The 22,206-nt window shown below is 44.5% G+C and overlaps 1 protein-coding gene across 6 annotated transcripts in view; it reads left to right on the forward strand.

Annotated features, from left to right (window-relative positions):
• The window catches only part of DLG2 (discs large MAGUK scaffold protein 2), an 835,907-nt gene that overhangs the window by 419,032 nt on the left and 394,669 nt on the right, over positions 1-22,206 (forward strand). For 5 of the 6 annotated variants that reach the window (XM_088668833.1, XM_088668834.1, XM_088668835.1 and 2 more), the window contains one exon: positions 1,343-1,504. In XM_088668833.1, coding sequence (XP_088524959.1) covers positions 1,343-1,504 — 162 coding nt within the window. The remainder of the gene's footprint in view (positions 1-1,342; positions 1,505-22,206) is intronic. The other variant, XM_088668841.1, reaches the window with a different exon arrangement.

Consider the following 22,206-nt stretch of genomic DNA (forward strand, 5'->3'; position numbering starts at 1 on the left):
CTCGGGATCCTTCCACCTCGCAGGCTTTCTCTTTAACTTTCAGCTCTGTACCCCAAAAGCGTTCCTCATATGGCTAATCAAAGTGCTTAAAAAACGACAATGACCCTGTTGAATGCAGTTTAATTATTGCAAAAGGGTCATAGTTCAGTCGCAGAGCCTCTGCCAGGCATGCAGAAAGGCCCCAGTTTCCATCCATGGCATCTCTAGAAAGGGCTGAGAGAGAATCTCACCTGAAATCCCCAGGAGCTGCTGAACTAGATAGACCAATGGGTCTGGTTTGGAATAAGGCAGCTTCCGTATCTTCCCACTGAAAGCTGATTCAAGAAATTCGTGTTAATTGTTGTTGTTGTTGTTGTTTAGTCATTTAGTCGTGTCCGACTCTTCATGACCCCATGGACCTTAGCACGCCAGGCACTCCTGTCTTCCACTGCCTCCCGCAGTTTGGTCAGACTCATGTTCGTAGCTTCGAGAACACTGTCCAACCATCTCGTCCTCTGTTGTCCCCTTCTCCTTGTGCCCTCAATCTTTCCCAACACCAGGGTCTTTTCCAGGGAGTCTTCTCTTCTCATGAGGTGGCCAAAGTATTGGAGCCTCAGCTTCACGATCTGTCCTTCTAGTGAGCACTCAGGGCTGATTTCCTTAAGAATATCTTTCGTTTAACAAATCCTGAATTTGCTTTAACTGGGGGAGGGAGGGCTTTTGCCCAACTGCAGTTAATTGGGGAAGAAAGGGCAGGCAGTTCCTAAGGCAGACCTCGCATCACTTGTGAATCGCCAAGCTGTTTTTGGTCCTAACCACATTTGTCTTCTCCTTAAGAAGGTCACAATTCAGAACGTAAAATTCACAGTAGGGTTGAGGGAGACATTCGGTTCAATTCAGATTTAAAGGTGAACTTAACTAATCTGCACTTTCTGAAAATGTGTGGTCAAAAAAGCCGCCATCCTTCAAAATCCATACACTTCTGAATTTTGCAATGCATTTCTCCAGCCACAACACTGCATATATTAGGGTGAGGTGTGATATTTTTTTTTATAATAATAATAATACATTGGTTAAAATAACATGCAAAAAATGTATTGTATCAGGGGGAAATCGCTTTGTAAAAATGTGTACTTTAGGCCATGCAAAAATGTGTGTATAAGGAGAGATTTGTGGATTTGTTCTTTTTTTATTATTTAAATAAATAAAAGCAAATAGCAAGCCAATGTGGAAATGTGGAGAACTGAACTGAACTTGAGAAGGCAAAAATGAGAAGCTGTCAGAAGCCAAAGCTGGCAGATTCACCCACCCCTATTTCACAGTTCCTTAATATTCTCCCTCCCCCCCCCCTTTTGCCTCCCAGAAGTATCGCTACCAAGATGAGGATGCTCCACACGACCATACTTTACCTCGCTTAACTCACGAAGTGAGAGGGCCAGAACTAGTTCACGTTTCTGAAAAGAATTTATCGCAGATAGAAAATGTCCACGGATACGTCCTGCAATCGCACATCTCGCCTCTGAAGGTCAGTAACGCTTCTCCATGGCAACTTCCGAGCTTTCCAAATAAAAATAAACAAAATAAAAGACAGAGAGAGTGAGCAAGTAACTGGATTTTTAAAAAGATGCAGGCGCCTCCTTGTCTTAAGCACGTGCCTTTGTGCAAATCGTACCCTTTGGCAACCGTTTTAATTCTCAGCACATCCGCCGTTGTCGAAAAGGTTAGCGCTCATGTGCAACAGATCTTGGTGCAACAGGCTTGTACTGAAGCTGCGTCGGAGCTGGGAGACTTTTGCTGAAGAAGGGAATAATTCCATGTATCAACTTCTAAAGAGTGGATAAGCATAACTGGAAGGCAATTGTGCCCCCCCCCCCCTGTTTTCACAGTGCAGGCTCAATCCTTGCTCGTACTTGTTGCAAGATAAATGAAGTCTTTATATTGACAGATAATAATCAACCGAGTCCTTTGTTTGGGGGGTAGACACAGACTAGAAGTTGCACATACAAGGTGCTAGACACAGACTAGAAGTTGCTCCTAAATTTCTAGGAATCGTGTGAAAGAGAGAATTGTGTTCGCCACCATCAGGTCATTGTTTACTGAACTGGTTGCTGTTGCCGTGGGTGAAACGAGGTTTGAAAAAAGAGGGATCATAGCATCACAGGATTGTAGAGTTGGAAGAGACCCCAATGGATATCTGGTCTAACCCCTGCAATACAGGAATTGCATACTCCTTCCTACCCATGGCTATTCACTAAAACAAAATGAAATATATTAAAATTCAAAGGCTTACGACATGAAAAGTGTTACAAGCTTCGGATAGTAGAGTGGCTTCTTCAGAGAGCAAGCGAATTGCTTTCATTTCTATCATTAAAGGCAAAAGGTAAAGGACCCATGGATTGTTAAGTCCAGTCAAAGGCGGCTATGGGATTGTGGCGCTCATCTTGCTTTCAGGCCGTGGGTGCTGGCGTTTGTCCACAGACAACTTTCTGGGTCATGTGGCCAGCATGACTAAACTGCTTCTGGTGCAACGGGACACCGTGACAGAAACCGAGGGAGCTGGCATACAGCTTCCAGGTCATGTGGCCAGCATGACTAAGCCACTTCTGGCAAACCAGAGCAGTGCACAGAAACTCCATTTACCTTCCCGCCACAGTGGTACCTATTTATCTACTTGCACTGGCATGCTTTCAAACTGCTAGGTTGGCAGGAGCTGGGACAGAGCAACGGGAGCTCATTCCGTTGCGGGGATTCAAACCGCCGACCTTCTGATCGGCAAGACCAAGAGGCTTGGTGGTTTAGACCACAGCACCACCCGTCTTTTACCTTTACCTCTATCATTAACTGCAAGGCTGACTAACATTTGACCCTTCAGATGCTACTGGAGTACAGTTCCCATCATCCCTGATCATTTAACCCAAAGTAAGACACTTTTCCCAGCTTAGTGAAGTGCTGTTTGTAAAGCTGAAATGTTTAAATGCCCACAATATTTCTTGCAAGGCAGGAGAAAATGAGAAAAATTGGCTATGCCCCCACCACATCCTACCCTTGGGCTAGTGGTGGCCAGCTGTTGACTCTGGCCAATAGCAATACAGAGCAATACAGAGCCTGACCATTTATATCCCACTGTGAAGAACTCCAGAGCATGAATTGAGGATCTCATGCTCTGAGGCTAGCAAGTTACCTAGGATTTTGTATGGGTGTCCAGGTCTCAGAGGTTTCTTCCATCATAGAAGGGAATAAGGGTGCGTAACATCGGTGCATGTGATTGGCAGTCAGCATGAGGCCTGTGGATTGGCCAGGCCATAGTGAGGCAGCTGCACTGTCAATTTCAATGTGCAGGAGCAACCCTCACAACCACATTCTGAAGGGGAGACCAAAAAATGCAGGCAACTGTGTTGACACATTATTATGCGTGCATCTGCAGGCACACAAAATACAGAATATAATGCCCTGTGAATTAGGATCAGTCTTCCAGCAGTTCTGTGTAGAGTTTCCTGGAAGTTAGCTACATTGAACTCAGTGGTTGCTAACTTCTGCCTACACTGGCTCAAAATAAAAACACAGTGAGCATTAACAATCAATCATCCGAAATGCAACTTTTAGATTTTCATTAGAAATGGAGGTCACACTGCAAACAAGTGTTACCATGGAAACTGCTGGTGTGAAGTAGGAACCCCATCAAAGAAAAGGAAAGAAGTATCTGCCCTCTGATTATGTGCCTGTATGCTGACCTATCTCACAAACTAACTTTAAAAGCCTCTTCATTTCATTCAATTGCCAGAGCTAAAAGGGTAGGTCATTTACGCTGGTGCTCCAGCAGAGCTCAGCTCCCTTTTCATGTTTCCCCCTCCACCACACCGCTGGCAGACCTCTCCTGCTGCCCTTGTCTGCTATTGTGTTCAAGCTGAAGTCCCCATTTCCCTTCCAGCAATGAAAAGCAGGGAGTCTTTTGCTGGAAAATGCCCATCCTGGATCTAGATTTTGGGTTTGACTCCTTACCATTTCAGCTTGGCCCTGGTACCCAGTCATTTATCGGATTACTCTTAGGAAACAGTAGCTTCTAGGTTATTTGGATAGAGTTGGCATACAAGAGGGTGCTTTCAGTGGGAGCCAGAGCATACTACCATACTGATGGAGACATCCCTGCCTCTTCAGAAATGAGTCATCAGTATCTTCCACATGCCTAAAGCAAACCAGTCACCTTAGCTTTACTGCCTCTGCATTGTATATATGAGGCCAATTCAAATTGCAGAGATTAGGCTAATGTGTATTGACTCTGCATTGTGATGTGAAAGGAAAAGCTATTATTCCAGAAACCATATTCTGTGTCCTTCCAATGGTTTGCCGCTAGATGGTGCAGTTAGCTGGCGATCTCTTTGGTCCAGGGATTGCGATCAGTAGGTCTTCTGTTAGCCGAAATCTGAACCCGGGAGTCTAAGGGACTTGACCGAAGGGGAGCGAGGGAACAAATAGAGGTTCACTGGGAATTTCTTCACTGGCTGCAACTCAGTGGTAATGCTTTAAGGAACACTAGAGATTTTCACTTTTAAACAAGCCGGGGATTGCATGGAACGAAACTTCGTCTGAAGCAACATGTCAATATGACTTTTGTTTTAAGCATCTTCTGCTTGAGAGAAGCTTCTGGATGATTTTGAGGGTAACCTTTGATAAGGTAACCCAAATTCCCCATGTTTCTGGTTACTGTTGACTTAGAATCAACAGCATAGAATTGTAGAGTTGGAAGGGACCACAAATGTCATCTAGTCAAAACCGCTGCAATGCAGGAATCTTTTGCCCAATGTTAGGCTTGGACTTGGGATGGGAAAACTCTGGCTTTCCAGATGTTGCTGGACTACAACTCCCGTCTTCATCGCTGGCCATGTTGGCTGGAGCTGATGGGAATACAACAACATCAGGAGAGCTACAGATTCCCAGCACTGGGACAGGAACTAAGAGAGGGCTTTTGGGGGGATCATGAAGGTGGAAAGATAATGTGTGCTTTATTCTTTTAAAAAAGAAAGAAAATACCTTTTTTTTTTCAAGGTGTGCCTTGCAACTTCCTAGCTGTATCTGCAATTCAGATGTGCCGGTTTATTAGGCCCTCTCATCCCTCTCTGCCTCTGATTGAAGCACCGTCAAATGCAGTTCCTCCAGGGAATATAACTAATCAGCGTTTCTGAAACAAGAGCAAAATGTGCATTTGCTAAAATGAGTCTTCGGGATTTGTAATTATGCTGCTTTTTGTTTTTGTTTTGCTTCCTGCAACTGTGATAGCTTAGAACATTTTGAGAAGCTCTGTGTGCTCAGCTTCTGTGCCAGAAGAGCCAACTCCAGCTATTGTCAGGTCCTACCCACTGCTGCCTTGGCTCCACTGCTTGTCCTCTTGGATCAGGGATGGTGGGGGGGGTGCAGCCAGCAGTGCCAATGGTCAGGGATGATGAGGGTTTACTTGACTCATGTTTGAATGTGGAGCTCTTCTTCTTCCCTTGATGGTGCATAAAAATGTTTGGTGTCTTATTTTTGTTATTATTTACTTATCTAGGTTACTTTTATTCTGCTTCATGGTCCTGAGAGGATCTCAAAGTGGTCCATAAAGATGCTGCTTCTTCTTCTTCTTCTTCTTCTTCTTCTTCTTCTTCTTCTTCTTCTTCTTCTTCTTCTTCTTCTTCTTCTTCTTCTTCTTCTTCTTCTTCTTCTTCTTCCTCTTCTTCTTCCTCTTCTTCTTCCTCTTCTTCTTCCTCTTCCTCTTCCTCTTCCTCTTCCTCTTCTTCTTCTTCTTCATATACCCTACCCACCTGACTGCGTTTCCCCAGCCATTCTGGGTGGCTTCCAGCATAATAAAAGCACAGCAAAGCATCACACATTAAAAACTTCATGATACAGGGCTGCCTTTAGAAAGTTGAATAGTTCGTTTATCATGTTGTCGTTTAGTCGTGTCCGACTCTTCGTGACCCCATGGACCATAGCACGCCAGGCACTCCTGTCTTCCACTGCCTCCTGCAGTTTGGTCAAACTCATGTTCGTAGCTTCGAGAACACTGTCGAACCATCTCGTCCTCTGTCGTCCCCTTCTCCTTGTGCCCTCAATCTCTCCCAACATCAGGGTCTTTTCCAGGGAGTCTTCTCTTGTCATGAGGTGGCCAAAGTATTGGAGCCTCAGCTTCAGGATCTGTCCTTCCTGTGAGCACTCAGGGCTGATTTCCTTCAGAATTGAAAGGTTTGATCTTCTAGCAGTCCATGGGACACTCAAGAGTCTCCTCCAGCACCATAATTCAAAAGCATCAATTCTTCAGCGATCAGCCTTCTTTATGGTCCAGCTCTCACTTCCATACATCACTCCTAGGAAAACCATAGCTTTAACTATACGGACCTTTGTTGGCAAGGTGATGTCTCTGCTTTTTAAGATGCTGTCTGTTTGATATCAAATGGGAGGGCATTCCACAGGGCGGACACCACTACCAAGAAGGCCCTCTGTCTGGTTCCCTGTAGCATCATTTCTTGCAGTGAGGGAACCACCAGAAGGCCCTTGGAGCTGGACCTCAGTGTCCAGGCTGAACGATGGGGGTGGAGATATTCCCTCAGGTATACAGGGCCAACGCCGTTTAGGGCTTTAAAGATCAACACCAACACTTTGAATTGTGCTCAGAAACATACTGGGAGCCAATGTAGATCTTTAAGGACCGGTGTTATATGGGCCCAGTGGCTGATCCCAGTCACCAGTCTAGCTGCTGCATTCTGGATTAGTTGTCATTTCCCAGTCACCTTCATAGGTAGCCCCACGTAGAGCGCATTGCAGTAGTCCAAGTGGGAGATAACTGAAGCATGTACCACTCCTGGTGAGACAGTGCACAGGCAGGTAGGGTCTCATCCTGCATACCAGATGGAGCTGGTAGACAGCCTCCCTGGACACAGAATTAACCTGTGCCTCCATGGACCCCAAGGCTGCACACCTGGTCCTTCAGGGGCACAGTTACCCCATTCAGGACCCATTTAATCCCCACCACAGTCTTTTGAAGTAGGTTGGGACTGGCCCAAGGTCACAAAGTTCATGGCCAAGTGAGCTTCATGGCCAAGCAGGGATTTGAACCTTGATCTCCCAGGTGCTAGTCCAACACACTAATCACTACATTGTGCTGATACCTTGGGTGCCATTATCTAACACCAGGGTAGCCAGCTTGATACTTTGAAGGCGGTCTGAGATTCCCAGCTCTCATTATTTCCAACAATTTGCTATATTGTCTGGGGCTGATGGGAACTGGAATCCAACAGCATCTAGAGAGCACCATGTTGGCCACCTGTGATCTAACATCTGCTTTACATGCAGAAGGTCCAGTGTTCAGTTCCCACCATCTCCAGGTAGGGTTGGCCGAGAACCTAGCTGGAAACTCTGGAGAGCTGCTGCCAGCCAGTGCAGGCAATGCGGAGCTGGATAGACCAGGGGTCTGGCTCAGTTATAAGGCAGCATGCTATTTTCCTAACACCTCGCTTATTATTATTATTATTATTATTATTATTATTATTATTATATAGGAACATAGGAATCTGCCCTATATTAGGTCAGACCATTGGTCCATCTAGCCTTGTATTGTCTACACCAGGCACCCCCAAACTTCGGCCCTCCAGATGTTTTGGACTACAATTCCCATCTTCCCTGACCACTGGTCCTGTTAGCTTGGGATCATGGGAGTTGTAGGCCAAAACATCTGGAGGGCCGCAGTTTGGGGATGCCTGGTCTACACCAGGCTTCTTCAACCTTGGCCCTCCATATGTTTTTGACCTACAAATCCCATGATCCCTAGCTAGCAGGACCAGTGGTCAGGGATGATGGGAATTGTAGTCTGAAAACATCTGGAGGGCCAAGGTTGAGGAAGCCTGGTCTACACTGACAGGAAGTGGCTCTCCAGTGCTTCAGACAGGATGCTGGGAATTGAACTTTTGGGACCTTCTGAGCGCAAAGGATACACTGTAGCGCTGAGTCACAGCCCTGCTACAGGTACAGATGCAGGTGTGGTTGGCATCACAGAGCAGGCCTTCAAGTGGGCTTTAACCTGGCTGGGTTGGGTGTAGTGGCAACACTCAAGCCATCACCCCTGTGGCTCTGCTGATCTTATTTCAGAACACTGGGGATAGAACGAATTGTCCCAAAATCTCCTGGAACTTTTTGTTCTCTTCCTAGATGAAGATCTGATGAGACATGTTATTACCTGAAAGGGCCTAGCAAATGATATTCCCAGCCTGAATATATTTCCCTTGAAGATTAAAAGGGTGGGTTGGGCAGAAAACAACAACAACCACCCTTTTTATTCCTCTTTCCAGCAAATTTAACAACAGATGATGGGTGGGTAGCTGGCTGTCAAATGCTGCTTTGATGCTGCCCATCACAAGCAGTTGCTTATTTTTATTTTCTGGAGCAAAAGAAAGCGCATTCCTGTGGTTTGCTTTGAATTGGTGACCCCCTCCTCACCCAATTAAATTGTTGCCTGACGAACAATTTGATTAGATCTATTACACCTGTCAAATGCCAAAAACATGAACAGAAATGTCGTGCACACATCTGCTTCAATTGGACTAATAGCCATCATCTGGGGGCTTCGAGGTAACAATCAAATGCATTAAAACTGAGTTACAGTTTGAGGTTAGCAGAACAGCTGTAATAGGAAATGGCAACAGTATGTTGACTGTCTTTACATTTAACTAGCACGGTTCAGGTGTACAGTGTGCCATGTGTTTATGGATCTAGGGATCCAAGAGGAGTAGGGACAAATGTTTGGGCCCCTTTCTTGCTTAGTTTGACATCCTCTTCTATATTTGCAACCACAGTTGTCTGCATGCTGTTCACCGACTGAATTTGCAAACTGAATTATGAATGTGCAACAATTTTATGCATAAACTTGCACAAAAGCCTATTAATGTAATTTCATATATGGGGTGTGCAGCAAAGTTGGATGAATCCTGAACTGATACAAGGTGTTTCAGACATATTTGGGGCTTGTCAGAGGTGAAACGGGATCTCTCTGAAGCACCTCTAACTGAGGGGACCTCCATAGCTGCCAAGTCTCCCGTATTCCCCGGGACACCCCAATTTTTCCAGCGGTTTCCCGCTGGCAGCCCGGATTTAAAAAAAACCCGTAAATGTCCCGGATTCTTACCGGCCCAGGGAGGCTCCTTCTGCACATGTCTGGAGTCTCTGGACATGCGCAGAAGCGATTTCTGGCACTGCGGCCATTTTGGAAATGGGCAGAGCATGCGTAGAAGCAACATCCGGTGCTGCTCTGCCCAGTTCCGAAATGACCGCAGCGCAACTTCCGGTACCGCGCTGCTGCCGATCCCAGATTTTTCAATCTGGGAGTTGACACCTATGGGGACCTCATGAATGCTTTTGGGTGCCTTGGATATTTAGACATTGAAAAAACACTGCAGACAGTGTGTCTGCCAAAACTCAAACATTTCTCCCCAAGCTTGGCATGTAATGAAAATGCCAGAGTGGGGAAACAGGGAAAGGGAGAGCACTTTGTGACTAACAAGCCTAGCTTCCAATCAGAGGAAATGATATTTGACAGGACTCTCCAATTACAGTGCTCTGGAGGGAAGGAGTAATATATCACCTTATTCTTGTGTGTTCTGTTCTCTTTGCTAGTTCTGTTTGCGGTGCTTGCTTGAAAAGTACTACATGTTCAAGTCCTGCCTCTGCTAAATGTCCATACATCAATTCCTGTCAATTCAGCTTTGCATTTCATTTCTATGTTTTCTGCTGCTGATTGCATAGAAAACAGGCCTGAACCTGATTTTATATATATATAAATCATCTTTACTCCCTAACCCCTGCACCTATCCTTCTGAAACTTTACCATTCGCTTTCCTAAAGGCACCTCTACAATGTATGCCACAGGGAGGGAAGCAAATGCTTTTTAGTGCACCACCTAAAATAAATTTTAAAGGTACTGATCACAAAATCCCCTGCATCCATTCTGAGTTGGGCACATTTCTTACCTAGGGGCACCTCTCTACTTTCATACAAACAGATTTCCCATAAATCCCATCTGAAGAGGCTACTATGCCTGAAAAATCCACCCAATTCTGAAAAAATATATGAAAGTTATAATCTGTTTTAAGTACCCCCACAAAAAACCGCTGGCCTATTTGTCTGGAAGGCTTTATTCACACAGAAGGGACAGTTATGCCCACAAATTGTATCCACTTCTGTCAAAAGCAAGGGGAGGTATAGCCAGTTTTTAATTTTCCTGTAATCGTGAATAGGGGAGGAACAAAGCTTTGTTTTTCACAATTGGAATTTGGATTTGACCCCGAATGGAACCAGGGAAACTCTGAAGCACTTGCTCTTCAACCGACTGTGCTGAGGGATTCAGGTGCAGCCGGCTTTTATGCATCGCTGACTGACTGAGCAGGCAAGCAGCCAATCCCGATCAGTCAGTGAGGCACTGCCCAGTTTGTGGGGGGGGGGCTCTGATTGGTTCATTTAAATGTAGCTTTTTGTTGGGCGAGCCTGCCCTGTGGCCCAGCTGGCTGGAGAAATTCCCCAAGCGTGTGCCCTGACCAGTGTGGGTGCCAGCCAAATGTGATGGGCTCCAACCGCCACCCACCCAGGAAAGGTGTAAACAACCATTTTCAGAAGTGCCAAATTAGAGCCCAAATTGATTGTTGGGATTGATGCACATCCCTGATACATACATACATACATACATACATACATACATACATACATACATACATCTAGAACACGGGTCGGCGAACCAAGGCCCGCGGGCTGAATCAGGCCCAATTGCCTTCTAAATCCAGTCCATGGATGGTCCAGGAATTGCTGTGTGGATCGCTAGTGAATGGATCGCCAGTGCCTGCTTTCTTTCCCTCTCCCTCACACGGTGTTGGCGCTGCCTCCTCCTCCCTCCCTCCTCCTGGCTTCTCCCCACCCTGCCTAGAGGAGGAAGGGGGCTGGGCTTCGTTGCTGCCAGCCCCTCTCCAGAGCCTTTTCATGCGCCACTCATCGTTTCCCCCGCCACCACCGCCACCAGCCCCTGCCACTCGAAAGACTCAGGAGCCACGGTTGGCTGAGTGCCCCTCTCAAGAGGTCACCATTTAAAGTGCCCCTCTCCTTAGTCCTTTTGTGTGCTGCTCATCATCCCTCTGCCGCCATTCATTTTTCTTCTTCTCCCCCCCCCCCCACAAGGTCTGAGGGACAGTGGCCTGGCCCCCTGCTGAAACAGTTTGAGGACCCCTGATCTAGAAGAATGTGTTGTTGGAGGCGGCTAAGCGAATGGTGATAAGGAAGCTAGTTTGTTTGGGTAGGAGCAAGTGGGAAGAGGGGGATATGTAAATGTAGGGGTGCATCTCCTTTACTATTACATTTTCTAGGGGAAAGGGGAGCAGAGGGCTCACAGCTTAGGGGCTGAGAAGTTCCCAGGGTCAGTCCCTGCCATCTCAAGTTAAATAATAAATAAATAAATAAATAAATAAATAAATAAAACAGGGGGCAGTGATATTGAGAAACAGCATACAGTTTGAAACTTGCTATACAATTTCAGATATGGGTCTTTGCTTTGAGCCCAGATCTTCTGCAGACACTGGCAGCACACCTCTAGTTTCTTAACCATGGGCCTGTGGACTGAAAGCCTACTCTTTTAAAAGTGAAAGTGGAGGTTATTTGGCTTCTGAAAATGCTAATCACCAGGCTGGTAGGTTGCTGGAGCCCACAGTCCCTTGTGCAATGGCAGCTATGCAAATCTCTTAAATCCTTTGGTTATGAGGGATTTGGGTCTAAGGATGTTGCAGTGGCTTAGTGGAATGAAATTCTGTGTTTTGCAGAAAGCAGTGATGTGCCAAGGGCAGGTAGCTGTGGATGAATGGGAATCAGAAAGCCTAGAATGCCATCGCAGTCCCTAACACACCGGCGTGATGCACATCTGCTTTCAGTCTTCAGCATCTTTCAGGCACAAAAAAACCCCTAAACAATTAAAAAACTTGGTAATTGACTTTGTGAAATGTTTTAGAGCTTGACAATAAATTTGATGCTAGGCGAGGAAGGTGGAGGACGGTAATGGTGTTGTCAACACGTTTCCACTTCAAAGTGGGCACTTGTTTATGCTGAAAATCACGCCTTTGATCAATAGGTAATTATATTAGCAGAAGGGAGCAAAACTGTTTAGTGATTAAGAAGCGGTGTGTGTGTGTGTGTCTGTCTGTCTGTCTGTCTGTACGTATGAGACTGATTGAGTTTTCACATGAATTGCTGGCCCAGATGATGCGAGATCTTCTGATATGATGCTAATATTTCACTCTCCAATCTTTGCACTTTGCTGTTCATACTTGGCTTTTGTAGTTTCATACTATGGTATGGGTATAGGTTTGTTGTGGGTCCCACTGGTAAAGCAGCAAGATTTCACCGCCTTGTTCCCCACTTCCTTCAAGAGAACATGCCATTTGCTCATTTCCACTTTTATCCACCCTGCTTGCCAGTGCATAGAAGTATGTCCACAGAAGTATGTCCAACAGAGCTTGCTGGGAAAGGTCATTCCTCTTAAGGACTGGGAGCAAAAGTTCCAACACAGTGGTGCTTTCCCTCATTATAACAAATAAAGCATGTAGACAATCATGTCTGTCTGCAAACAAGTAATCTGCACTCACCCCTGAATTAGCCCCTAACAGTTCCTTTTCAAATAAATTCAGCCCCTAGTGTTAATTACTGTCGTTCATTACTGCCCAGAACATCTCTAAATACAGTAATATTAAAGTAATTTCCCCCCTAAATATCCTACACAGAAACCCTGATAAACCCCCCAAAATAACTTTTCCCAAAATTATTTTCCCCAAATTATTTTCCCCATCCTACGGTAATTGATTACTGTAAATCAATTACAGTGTTTTTAATCCACGTAGTGTTGACAGCCTGTTGTCTTTGTCCATGGAGTTTTCTTGGCAGGGATACTGGAGTGGCTTGCCAGTTCCTTCTCCAGGTGGATCACGTTTAGTCAAAACTCTCCACTATGACCTGTCCATCTTGGGTGGCCCTGCATGGCATAGCTCATAGCTTCTCTGAGTTATTCAAGCCCCTTCGCCATGACAAGGCATTGATCCATCTCATCTTCTCATGAGGTGACCAAAGTATTGGAGCCTCAGCTTCACAACCTGTCCTTCCAGTGAGCACCCAGGGTTGATTTCCTTCAGAATGGAGAGGTTTGATCTTCTTGCAGTCCATGGGACTCTCAAGAGACTCCTCCAGCAGCATAATTCAAGAATTGATGCTTTTGAATTATGGTGCTGGAGGAGACTCTTGAGAGTCCCATGGACTGCAAGAAGATCAAACCTCTCCATTCTGAAGGAAATCAACCCTGGGTGCTCACTGGAAGGACAGGTTGTGAAGCTGAGGCTCCAATACTTTGGCCACCTCATGAGAAGAGAAGGCTCCCTGGAAAAGACCCTGATGTTGGGAAAGATGGAGGGCACTAGGAGAAGGGGACGACAGAGGATGAGATGGTTGGACAGTGTTCTCGAAGCTACGAACATGAGTTTGACCAAACTGCGGGAGGCAGTGCAAGACAGGAGTGCCTGGCGTGCTATGGTCCATGGGGTCACGAAGAGTCGGACACGACTAAACGACTAAACAACAACAGTGTTGACAGAGAGCCTTCACCTCCTGTGTTAAAGTGCAGGTAGGCAATTGCAGACATGCAGCTGGGAGTTTTGGGTGTTTTGGGGATGCGATCTTCTGACCGTAAAGCAGACTTTCCAAAAATTTGATGTTCAAACTTCACCTTTATTATGGATAAGTTTCACCTCCGTAAACATTTCCTTAAACCATCATTTTTTTGGCACTGAGAAAGCCATCGAAGCAAAGTTTGCTCAATTAAAGCAAATGACTTTTGCATCCCATCCCAGGTCCTTAGCTTACCTCCAAAGAGCTTGCTGTGTCAGCTCTTGAACAAATAAGCTCTACAGAACCTCAGCTGCTGGAACAAGACAGAGCGTCTTACAAAAGGTCAGCTACTTTGCAAGGCTTTTTTTTTTTTTTTGCTGAATAGGATCTCCTATTTAGCCCGAAACAGATTTTCCAACATATGCAGCAGTGAGAAATTGCCAGTTGAAGAGATTCAGCCCGTTGTAGCAAAATGTTGTTGTTGTTAACGATCATTACTGTACATCTGTATCCCACCTTTCATCCAAAGAACTCAAGGTTCTTCCACCCCCATTTTATCATCACAACAACCCAGGAATGTAGATCAGGCTGAGAGATGGTGACTGGCCCAGGGTCACCCAGTGAGTTTAATAGATGAGTGGGGGTTTGAACTCTGGTCTGCCTGTACTCTGACCACAAGACCACATTAGATGGATTTATTACAGAAAACCTTTAGGAGGGAATATAAACTTCAGAACATAGACCCTTTTGGCACAGGTAAACAAACAGAATATGTGGAGGAGGGGGGTGGCCAAAAGTTCCCCACCCTTCCTGTAATGTAAGCTGAAAGCCGCTGGGAGGAGCGGCAGTATTATAACTGCCCTAAGAGCTTAAGAGTCACCCATCTAATCTAGTATCTTGTTATCCAGCACTGTTTTCCTTGTGCTGCAGTTCAGATTCCACCAAATACTACATTGTTCATCTTGCTCTCTGCTATTTTACATAACTTACATAACTATGTACGTAATGTACAGGCACTTCAGTGCAATGGAGAAGTCAAAGTAATGTAAAAACCAACAACCTTATTCTTAATTATGTTGGGATTTTTTGCTTTGTTTTAGATCAATTGATGTTAATAAGTGAGATTGTAGTCACTTGACAGACATCCAATTCTGACCACAAATGAAGTGCATATTGCAGCAATTTCTGCTTCTGTTTCCATTTTGGTCAGAATTCTCTTACATCTATAGTATGAATGCTGCTGGTGGTATAATAATATCAATGGTTAATGCTTGCCAGAGCCTTCAACACTTATCTATCTCTATCTATCTATTTATCTGACTCCCTGTGAAATATTTAGCCTCATTTCTTCACCTTCAGCATTGGATCATTATTTATGCATGTCCAAATACCCTAAATTAAATATAATACAACACAAAGGTTGATACTTTCTGCTCAAGCTTTCCCCAACGCAATTCTTCCTGAGGCGACGCAAAAAGCCCTGCTCCAAAATGGACTCGACCTCGTTCCTGAATATTAAAGAAGTTGAGTTCGGTGGAATTCAATTAGTATTTCACCTTCCACGCAGTTCCTCCAGCAACGGGCTTCTCTGCTGTGCCTGCCGTATTGAATTATGAGAGAGCTCATCTTAATTGAGTAGCTTGGGTGTCTTTGTGTGTTTTTTTTTCTTTTAAGAAAGGAGGGGGAGGAAAGGAGAGGGAAATATTCCAAAGTAGCCAGGGTGGAAATGCTCCCTACAGAGGCAGCTGCAGGCTTTCATTTAAAAGAAGGAAATGCCTTGATGTTGCTGCTTGCAGGGAGACCCGGAGTGGTATCCAGCTAAGTTTGACAAAAACAAAAACCCAATTGCCAGCTGCCATTGACAATATTTCATCAATCCAGATTTAAATGTATGAATTATACAGAAATTATTGTACATAGATGTATTTGAGTCACAAGGGTTCAGATTCAAGGTTTCCAGATTTCCTGAACCTTCTCAGGCGAAACTGAGGAAAATACAAGGGAAAAACAAAACAAAACCCTGAAACATCATTCTGGATTCACAAAATGAAGAAGAATAAAATTTTCTCTGCCCACAGAGAATGAGCTGGTTGTGCCAAGTGTGGGTGTTCAATAGATATGGTGTTTATCGAGGCTGGAAACTGAAGAGGTGGTGGTGAGCGAATTCACTCACACACATACTTTTCAAATTTGTTCCTTTAGTTGTACAGAATATGATCCCCCCATATTAGATCTTTTATCAAGCTGCTTTGGGATGTTTTTATTCTGTTTGCAAAAGGTGGGGCAGACATTTCCCCAAATAAGTGAGTCAATCAGTTCTGACCCCACTCCGTTTCCAAGTCTGGTCATGACCATCTTTGCAAGATGTAGGCAATATGGCACCCTCCAAATGTTAAGCAACAACTCTCATGGCCTATGGTGGTTGGGGTTGATGGGTGTGGTGTTTGAGGGATCACCAACCTCTTTGGACCAGTGGGTGCATTTCAAAAGTGCTGGGGACACTTGTCACAAAATAGCTGCTATTTGGGGCATGCCATAATATCAAATGCCTGCCATGGGGAGTGTGGCATTATAGAAAATTAGAGAGAAGCCACCCCTGACAAGTTTATACTTGCAATGACAGCTATGTCATGCTGGTTCTAATTGTGGATTTTACAAACACTCTGACTCTGGAGTTGCTGGAAATCACAAAAGGGGATTGTGGGATTGCACAGACCCTCCAAGTGTCCCTATTTTCCAGGGACAACCCTGAATTTACAGAAGCCGTCCTGCTTTCTGATTTGATCCTGGAATGTCCCACTTTTCCTTAGGACATTCCTATTTTCATTGGAGAAATGTAGGAGGCACCTAACGGGCCATTCTGAGAACAGGATGCTGGACTAGGTGGCCCATTGATCTAATACAGAAGACACTTCTTGTGTGCTTCTGCTCTTACTGTATATTCCTGTTTATAATTTTCAGCTGATGTGCTGCCTTAGTTCCCAAGAGTTGCAATGCCTTGCTCTTCAGTTGTATGGCACTTATGAGACCAAGGAAGGCACAACCTGACCTAGGGAACATATGATGGTTGACTGTAAACTTGGGAAATAAGGGTAATGCTGAGATCTGAATAACTACACCTTCATCCTTAACTTTCACTTTTGCCTTCCATGGTCCACCCTAGGGCAGTTGGAAATTGCTCAGCTCCCAGCAAAAGTCTCCAAGACTTTAAGTGTTTCCTCTTAGGCAATTTTCATTTATTGCGATTATATTTAACAAAGCTAACCCACTTGATTGCATTTCATTGTGAATCATTTGGAAACTGGGACATTGTGTGCTCTGAAGAGGCACAAAGGACAGGCTGGGTAGGTGGACATAACAGAGGCACAGTGAGTCATATTTTCTGCAGACCAGTAATTGAACGACATTGCCAAAATGTCATTTCCTTTCTAAAAATCAGTCTCAGGACCATCTCAATATACAGTGAGGTTTTGGGGGTGGGGGCGGGGGCAGGGCTAGGTTGTATGCCTAAGACCCTTCTAATTTCTGGATCCGGCAAGGGTTGAAATCTAATGGAAGATTCAATTGGTGGAATAGCCAGGCCAGCTTCATGGCAATGGTCCCCTAATATGGGTTGCTAAGGTAGCAAAGGAAGTGACTCTGTGCTAGAACACATATGCCCCCCCCCAACCCTCAGGTAGTTAAAAGGACAAAAAACAGAGTTGAGCTAGAAGTTAGAAGCAGGCTGGGCTGTGGAGAGACAGAGTCATGCCTAATTTCTTCTGGAATCCAAGGCTGTGGCTATGAGAGAAGCAAGATCCTCTTGCGGTGTTAATGCTGTAAGCTGCTCCACCATAGGCTCAGGTTGTATGTATGTGCAAATAAATCATATGTCATAAGGACATTGACCCTCATCCCAAGGGGCTTGGGACTCTTGGAGTCTCACACGGCTAGATGATTGGGGTGACGTGCAACTGTATTTTCATAACGTTATCACAAATGGGAGGCCGTGCTGCCAAGATGTAAATTCTCTTGGAGAAGTTTGAGTAAAGTGGGCATGGGTGACACAGAAGACAATTGTGGTTTTAAACAGCAGAGGTCTGAATAAAAGCTGCAGAATTGCTAAATAGAAAGGAGCATCCACACACCTCCACTAGTTGTCCAGCAACAATAAGTTCGGTGGGCTCAACCCAATCCACCCACTGAAATGCAAAATGATGAATGTTGTCTAAAGCAACTTGTGAAGGGGTATGTTTTGACAGTGGATGGACTTTTGAGAAATTGGTTTCAGTGCAGCATGAGTTTGAAGTGGATTCAGCAGTAAATATCCTCTTGATCTGCTTTTGTCGGTATGATGCTAGCATCCAGCTGTGTGACTCTGCAAGAATCCCTGTTTTCTGGAACAGCAAGTGCTTTACAACACGGATGATGATGAATCATCTAGGAGAGATTTCAACAAAACCTTCATTTCCCTCACCTCTCCCTCCACATAAACATTTCATGTATTTTCATACGTTGTCACAAATGGGAGACCGTGCTGCCAAGATGTAAACTCTCTTGGAGACTGGGAGTGGAAGAGTTTTTGATTGGATCTTATAGCAGCACATAGAAGAGACTACAGGTGTAACTATGAATTATGGTGCTGGAGGAGACTCTTGAGAGTCCCATGGACTGCAAGAAAATCAAATGTATCAATTCTGAAGGAAATCAGCCCTGAGTGCTCACAGGAAGGACAGATCCTGAAGCTGAGGCTCCAATACTTTGGCCACCTCATGAGAAGAGAAAACTCCCTGGAAAAGACCCTAATGTTGGGAAAGATGGAGGGCACAAGGAGAAGGGGATGACAGAGGATGAGATTGCTGGACAGTGTTCTCAAGCCTACCAACATGAGTCTGACGAAACTGCGGGAGGCAGTGGAAGAAAGGAGTGCCTGGCATGCTCTGGTCAATGGGGTCACGAAGAGTCGGACACGACTAAACGACTAAACAACAATAACAGGTGTAACTGTGATTGTTAGCAACAGTTGATTAAGTCTTAAGTACCTAAAGAAGAACCTTCTTGGATCAGACCCAAAGACCAATCTGGTCCCACACTTCCCAATCAGATGCCCACAGAAAGCCCACAAGACCCTAAACTTCAGCTGAGTCTCTTAATCCTCATTAGCTCTTTCCAAAAACAACCTGCCTAGGGAATGCCAGGGCCCCACCCCCTGTCTTGAAGTCAGTCTGTGACTTCATAATAAGAGCCTGTTGGATAAGGTCATTGACCCATCTAGTCCAGTGCGCAGTTCTCACAGATACCTATGGGAAGCCTGCAAGGAGGACTTGCACAACAGGATGTTGCCTCTTGCCCTTTCAAGCAACTGGCAAATGGAAGCAGATTGCCTCTGTCAGTGGAAGCCAGGGGCTTCAATTTCTCTTGGCTTCCAGCTTTCTCTTCCCTCCTGTTGAATGGATGCTAGCGGTCAGTTCCTTGCTACCCCACAGTGAAATTAGCATTGTGCTAGCATAGGTGTTTTGATTGGCTTTTGGAGAGAGCGAGAAAGGTATGCAGGACACATCTACTTCAGTTATCTCTCAAGACATGATTTACTGCCAGCCATTGCAGTATTGCAGTAGTGTATGCAGACTTCTTTCTCTTCTATCCTCCCCCCACCCCACCCTCGCTAACTTGATGTAATGAGAGCTGGAAATAAACATTCTCCAAGTTCTGCACAGAATACATTAAGGAGTCATTATAATTTGGACAGCGTCTTAAATCAGAAGCAAGGGTAGTTTACTATCAGAGACCTAGTTTGATTCCAGGCCATTTCAGTAAATGCACATTTAGATTCCACATTTCTTCTTGATCCTTGCAGCCAGCATCATGATGGGAACCAAAGCTTAGAAAATTGCCCTAAGCTGTGGACATTTTGCACCACTGGGGCTATTACAGTACTGTATATGTTTTGCTATAATTATATCTTCCTGTATAACATTAAAAAAATGTAAACCTGTCATTGCGCAGCTCTCATTGGAGGATTCGTAATGCCTCATCACTATCCCAGATTAAATGCACAAAGTCAAGATGGGGGGTAGGGGAGCAAAAGGGAAGGTGGGTTGCAAAAGAGACTATATGGCACAGGAGCAAGAAGGGAGGGACACTAAGAGGGGGAAAGCAGTGGTTTAAAACAGTAGAAGAAGTTTGAGTAAAGCAGGGATGGAAAACAGCACCAGAGTTTTGAGTAAATTACCTTCATACACTGGAATAATTGAGGACTGCCCACCATTTATCTCTCTTGCACAAGGCAGCTGGAATTGGGAAAAGTTTGAGTACAGCGAGAAGGTAGCGACACTGAAAGGAAAATTGTTGTTTTAAACAATGGCAGAAGTTTGAGTAAAGTGGGCATGGGTGACACAGAAGACAATTGTGGTTTTAAACAGCAGAGGTCTGAATAAAAGCTGCAGAATTGCTAAATAGAAAGGAGCATCCACACACCTCCACTAGTTGTCCAGCAACAATAAGGTTGGTAGGCTCAACCCAATCCACCCACTGAAATGAAAAATGATGAATGTTGTCTAAAGCAACTTGTGAAGAGGTATGTTTTGACAGTGGATGGACTTTTGAGAAATTGGTTTCAGTGTAGCACGAGTTTGAAGTGGATTCAGCAGTAAATATCCTCTTGATCTGCTTTTGTTGGTATGATGCTAGCTTCCAGCTGTGTGACTCTGCAAGAATCCCTGTTTTCTGGAACAGCAAGTGCTTTACAACATGGATGATGATGAATCATCTAGGGGAGATTTCAACAAAACCTTCATTTCCCTCACCTCTCCCTCCACATAAACATTTCATTGCTAGTGACAGAGGGGATGGCAGGCTTTCGATAGACTTAAAAAAGTATATCTGTTCATTAGATACTGTCACAGTTTTCTCACAATTGGCATAATGCTGATTCTAGCAAGACTTGACAATGAATACCCTGTTGATATTAATAGTTTAGGGTGAGAATGTGGCGCAATCTGTGGTTTTCTTTTACTCTGTACGTTTCCATCTTCCAAATACAGGGGTACCTCTGGTTACAAACTTAATTTGTTCCGGAGGTCCGTTCTTAACCTGAAACCATTCTTAACCTGAGGTACCACGTTAGCTAATGGGGCCTCCCGCTGGGCCGCCGGCGCATGATATTTGTTCTCATCCTGAGGTAAAGTTCTTAACCCGAGGTACTATTTCCGGGTTAGTGGAGTCTGTAACCTGAGGTATTTGTAACCCAAGGTACACTGTACCTTTCTGGCTAGTTGAAGAGAGCATCAAAGTAAACTCATATTTGCATGTAACTTCATCTAAAGCTTCTTGCATACGTCAATGGGGTCAGAATGAACTGTAGCCTCTTTGGAAATGTCTTGAGATTAGGTTAAGAGACTGGGTGGAAAATGCAGCCTAGTGACTGTGAAAAGGGCAAGATCAGTGTTGAAGCATTGCTAGGGACTAAGATTAAAGCAGCAAGTATAATAATTAGGCTTGCACCTCAGGCTCACTACTGTTAATTTTAAGGTACATTTTCAGGCCAACCAAAATATTGCCTTTTTTTACAATAAAAAAACCCACCCCAAACTTAAACCATATACTGTACCATAAATCATTTCTATACCTGATGTACAGTTCTTCTGTGGCTGTTGTTGTTGTTGTTGTTGTTTGCGGGGGGAGGGCAGTTATCTGTGCGGGGAATAGTCACATTTATGATCCCAGCCAATCACAGATCATGTGACATTATAATGCTGTGTAGTCAATCAGATGTGGCTTTATGATGTCACAAAGCCATCTGTGGGTTGCCCTCACTCTGAATGGGTAATACCTTTGCTCCCTCTATATACAAACAATCACACACTTTCTGCTTTTTGCAGCCAAGATCTGCAGAACCTCACACAAGGAGGACTTTGTTTGGGTAAATAACTGCCCGTGCTATATAACATACTGCCCGTGAAACCTACGGGACTTTTAAAAAGCAGTTTGTGAGGCAGCATTGGTGTGGGTGTGTGTCTGATGTTGAAATAAATAATTGCTTTTCTTTCCATTGATTTATCCATCTGTCATTGGATTTCTGTATCCAAATGGCCATGCTGTTTGGTCACAGATAAAATAGATCTTTGGATCCGAAACCATGTTTTATCTACCCATTTCATTTTGTGCATAGAAGGCAAAGGGGGAGGAAGAAGGTGGCTAGGAGTTAGCCTGTTCTGCTAGAATGCCTTGTGAAAGAAGCGACGGGGGAGAAATGTTTGAAGCCTCCTTGCAGATGTATTTGATAGCATAAATACATTAACAGGTGCTTTTTAAGTATTCTCCTCAGCGGAATACATTATGGATATGACATTGCATGTAACCTATTAAGATATTCCCGAATGTTCTTCTTTTCAGCTGGATGCACAATTTGACATTGACTACAGAATGAAATTACCATTTCTCTCTGTGTGTGTATATATATGTGTGTGGGTATATAATATTCCTGCTGGTTTCTTATCCGTGAAAGTTCTAGGCTTGTGAGTTGACAGTTTGAGTACATGTCACACAAATCTTTTACCCCACAAAAAAAATCAGCCAAGGACAAGTGCTGGAGTGTCTTAT

This window comes from Zootoca vivipara, chromosome 4 (genome assembly GCF_965207765.1).
Source record: "Zootoca vivipara chromosome 4, rZooViv2.hap1.1, whole genome shotgun sequence".
Classification (NCBI taxonomy): Eukaryota; Metazoa; Chordata; class Lepidosauria; order Squamata; family Lacertidae; genus Zootoca; species Zootoca vivipara.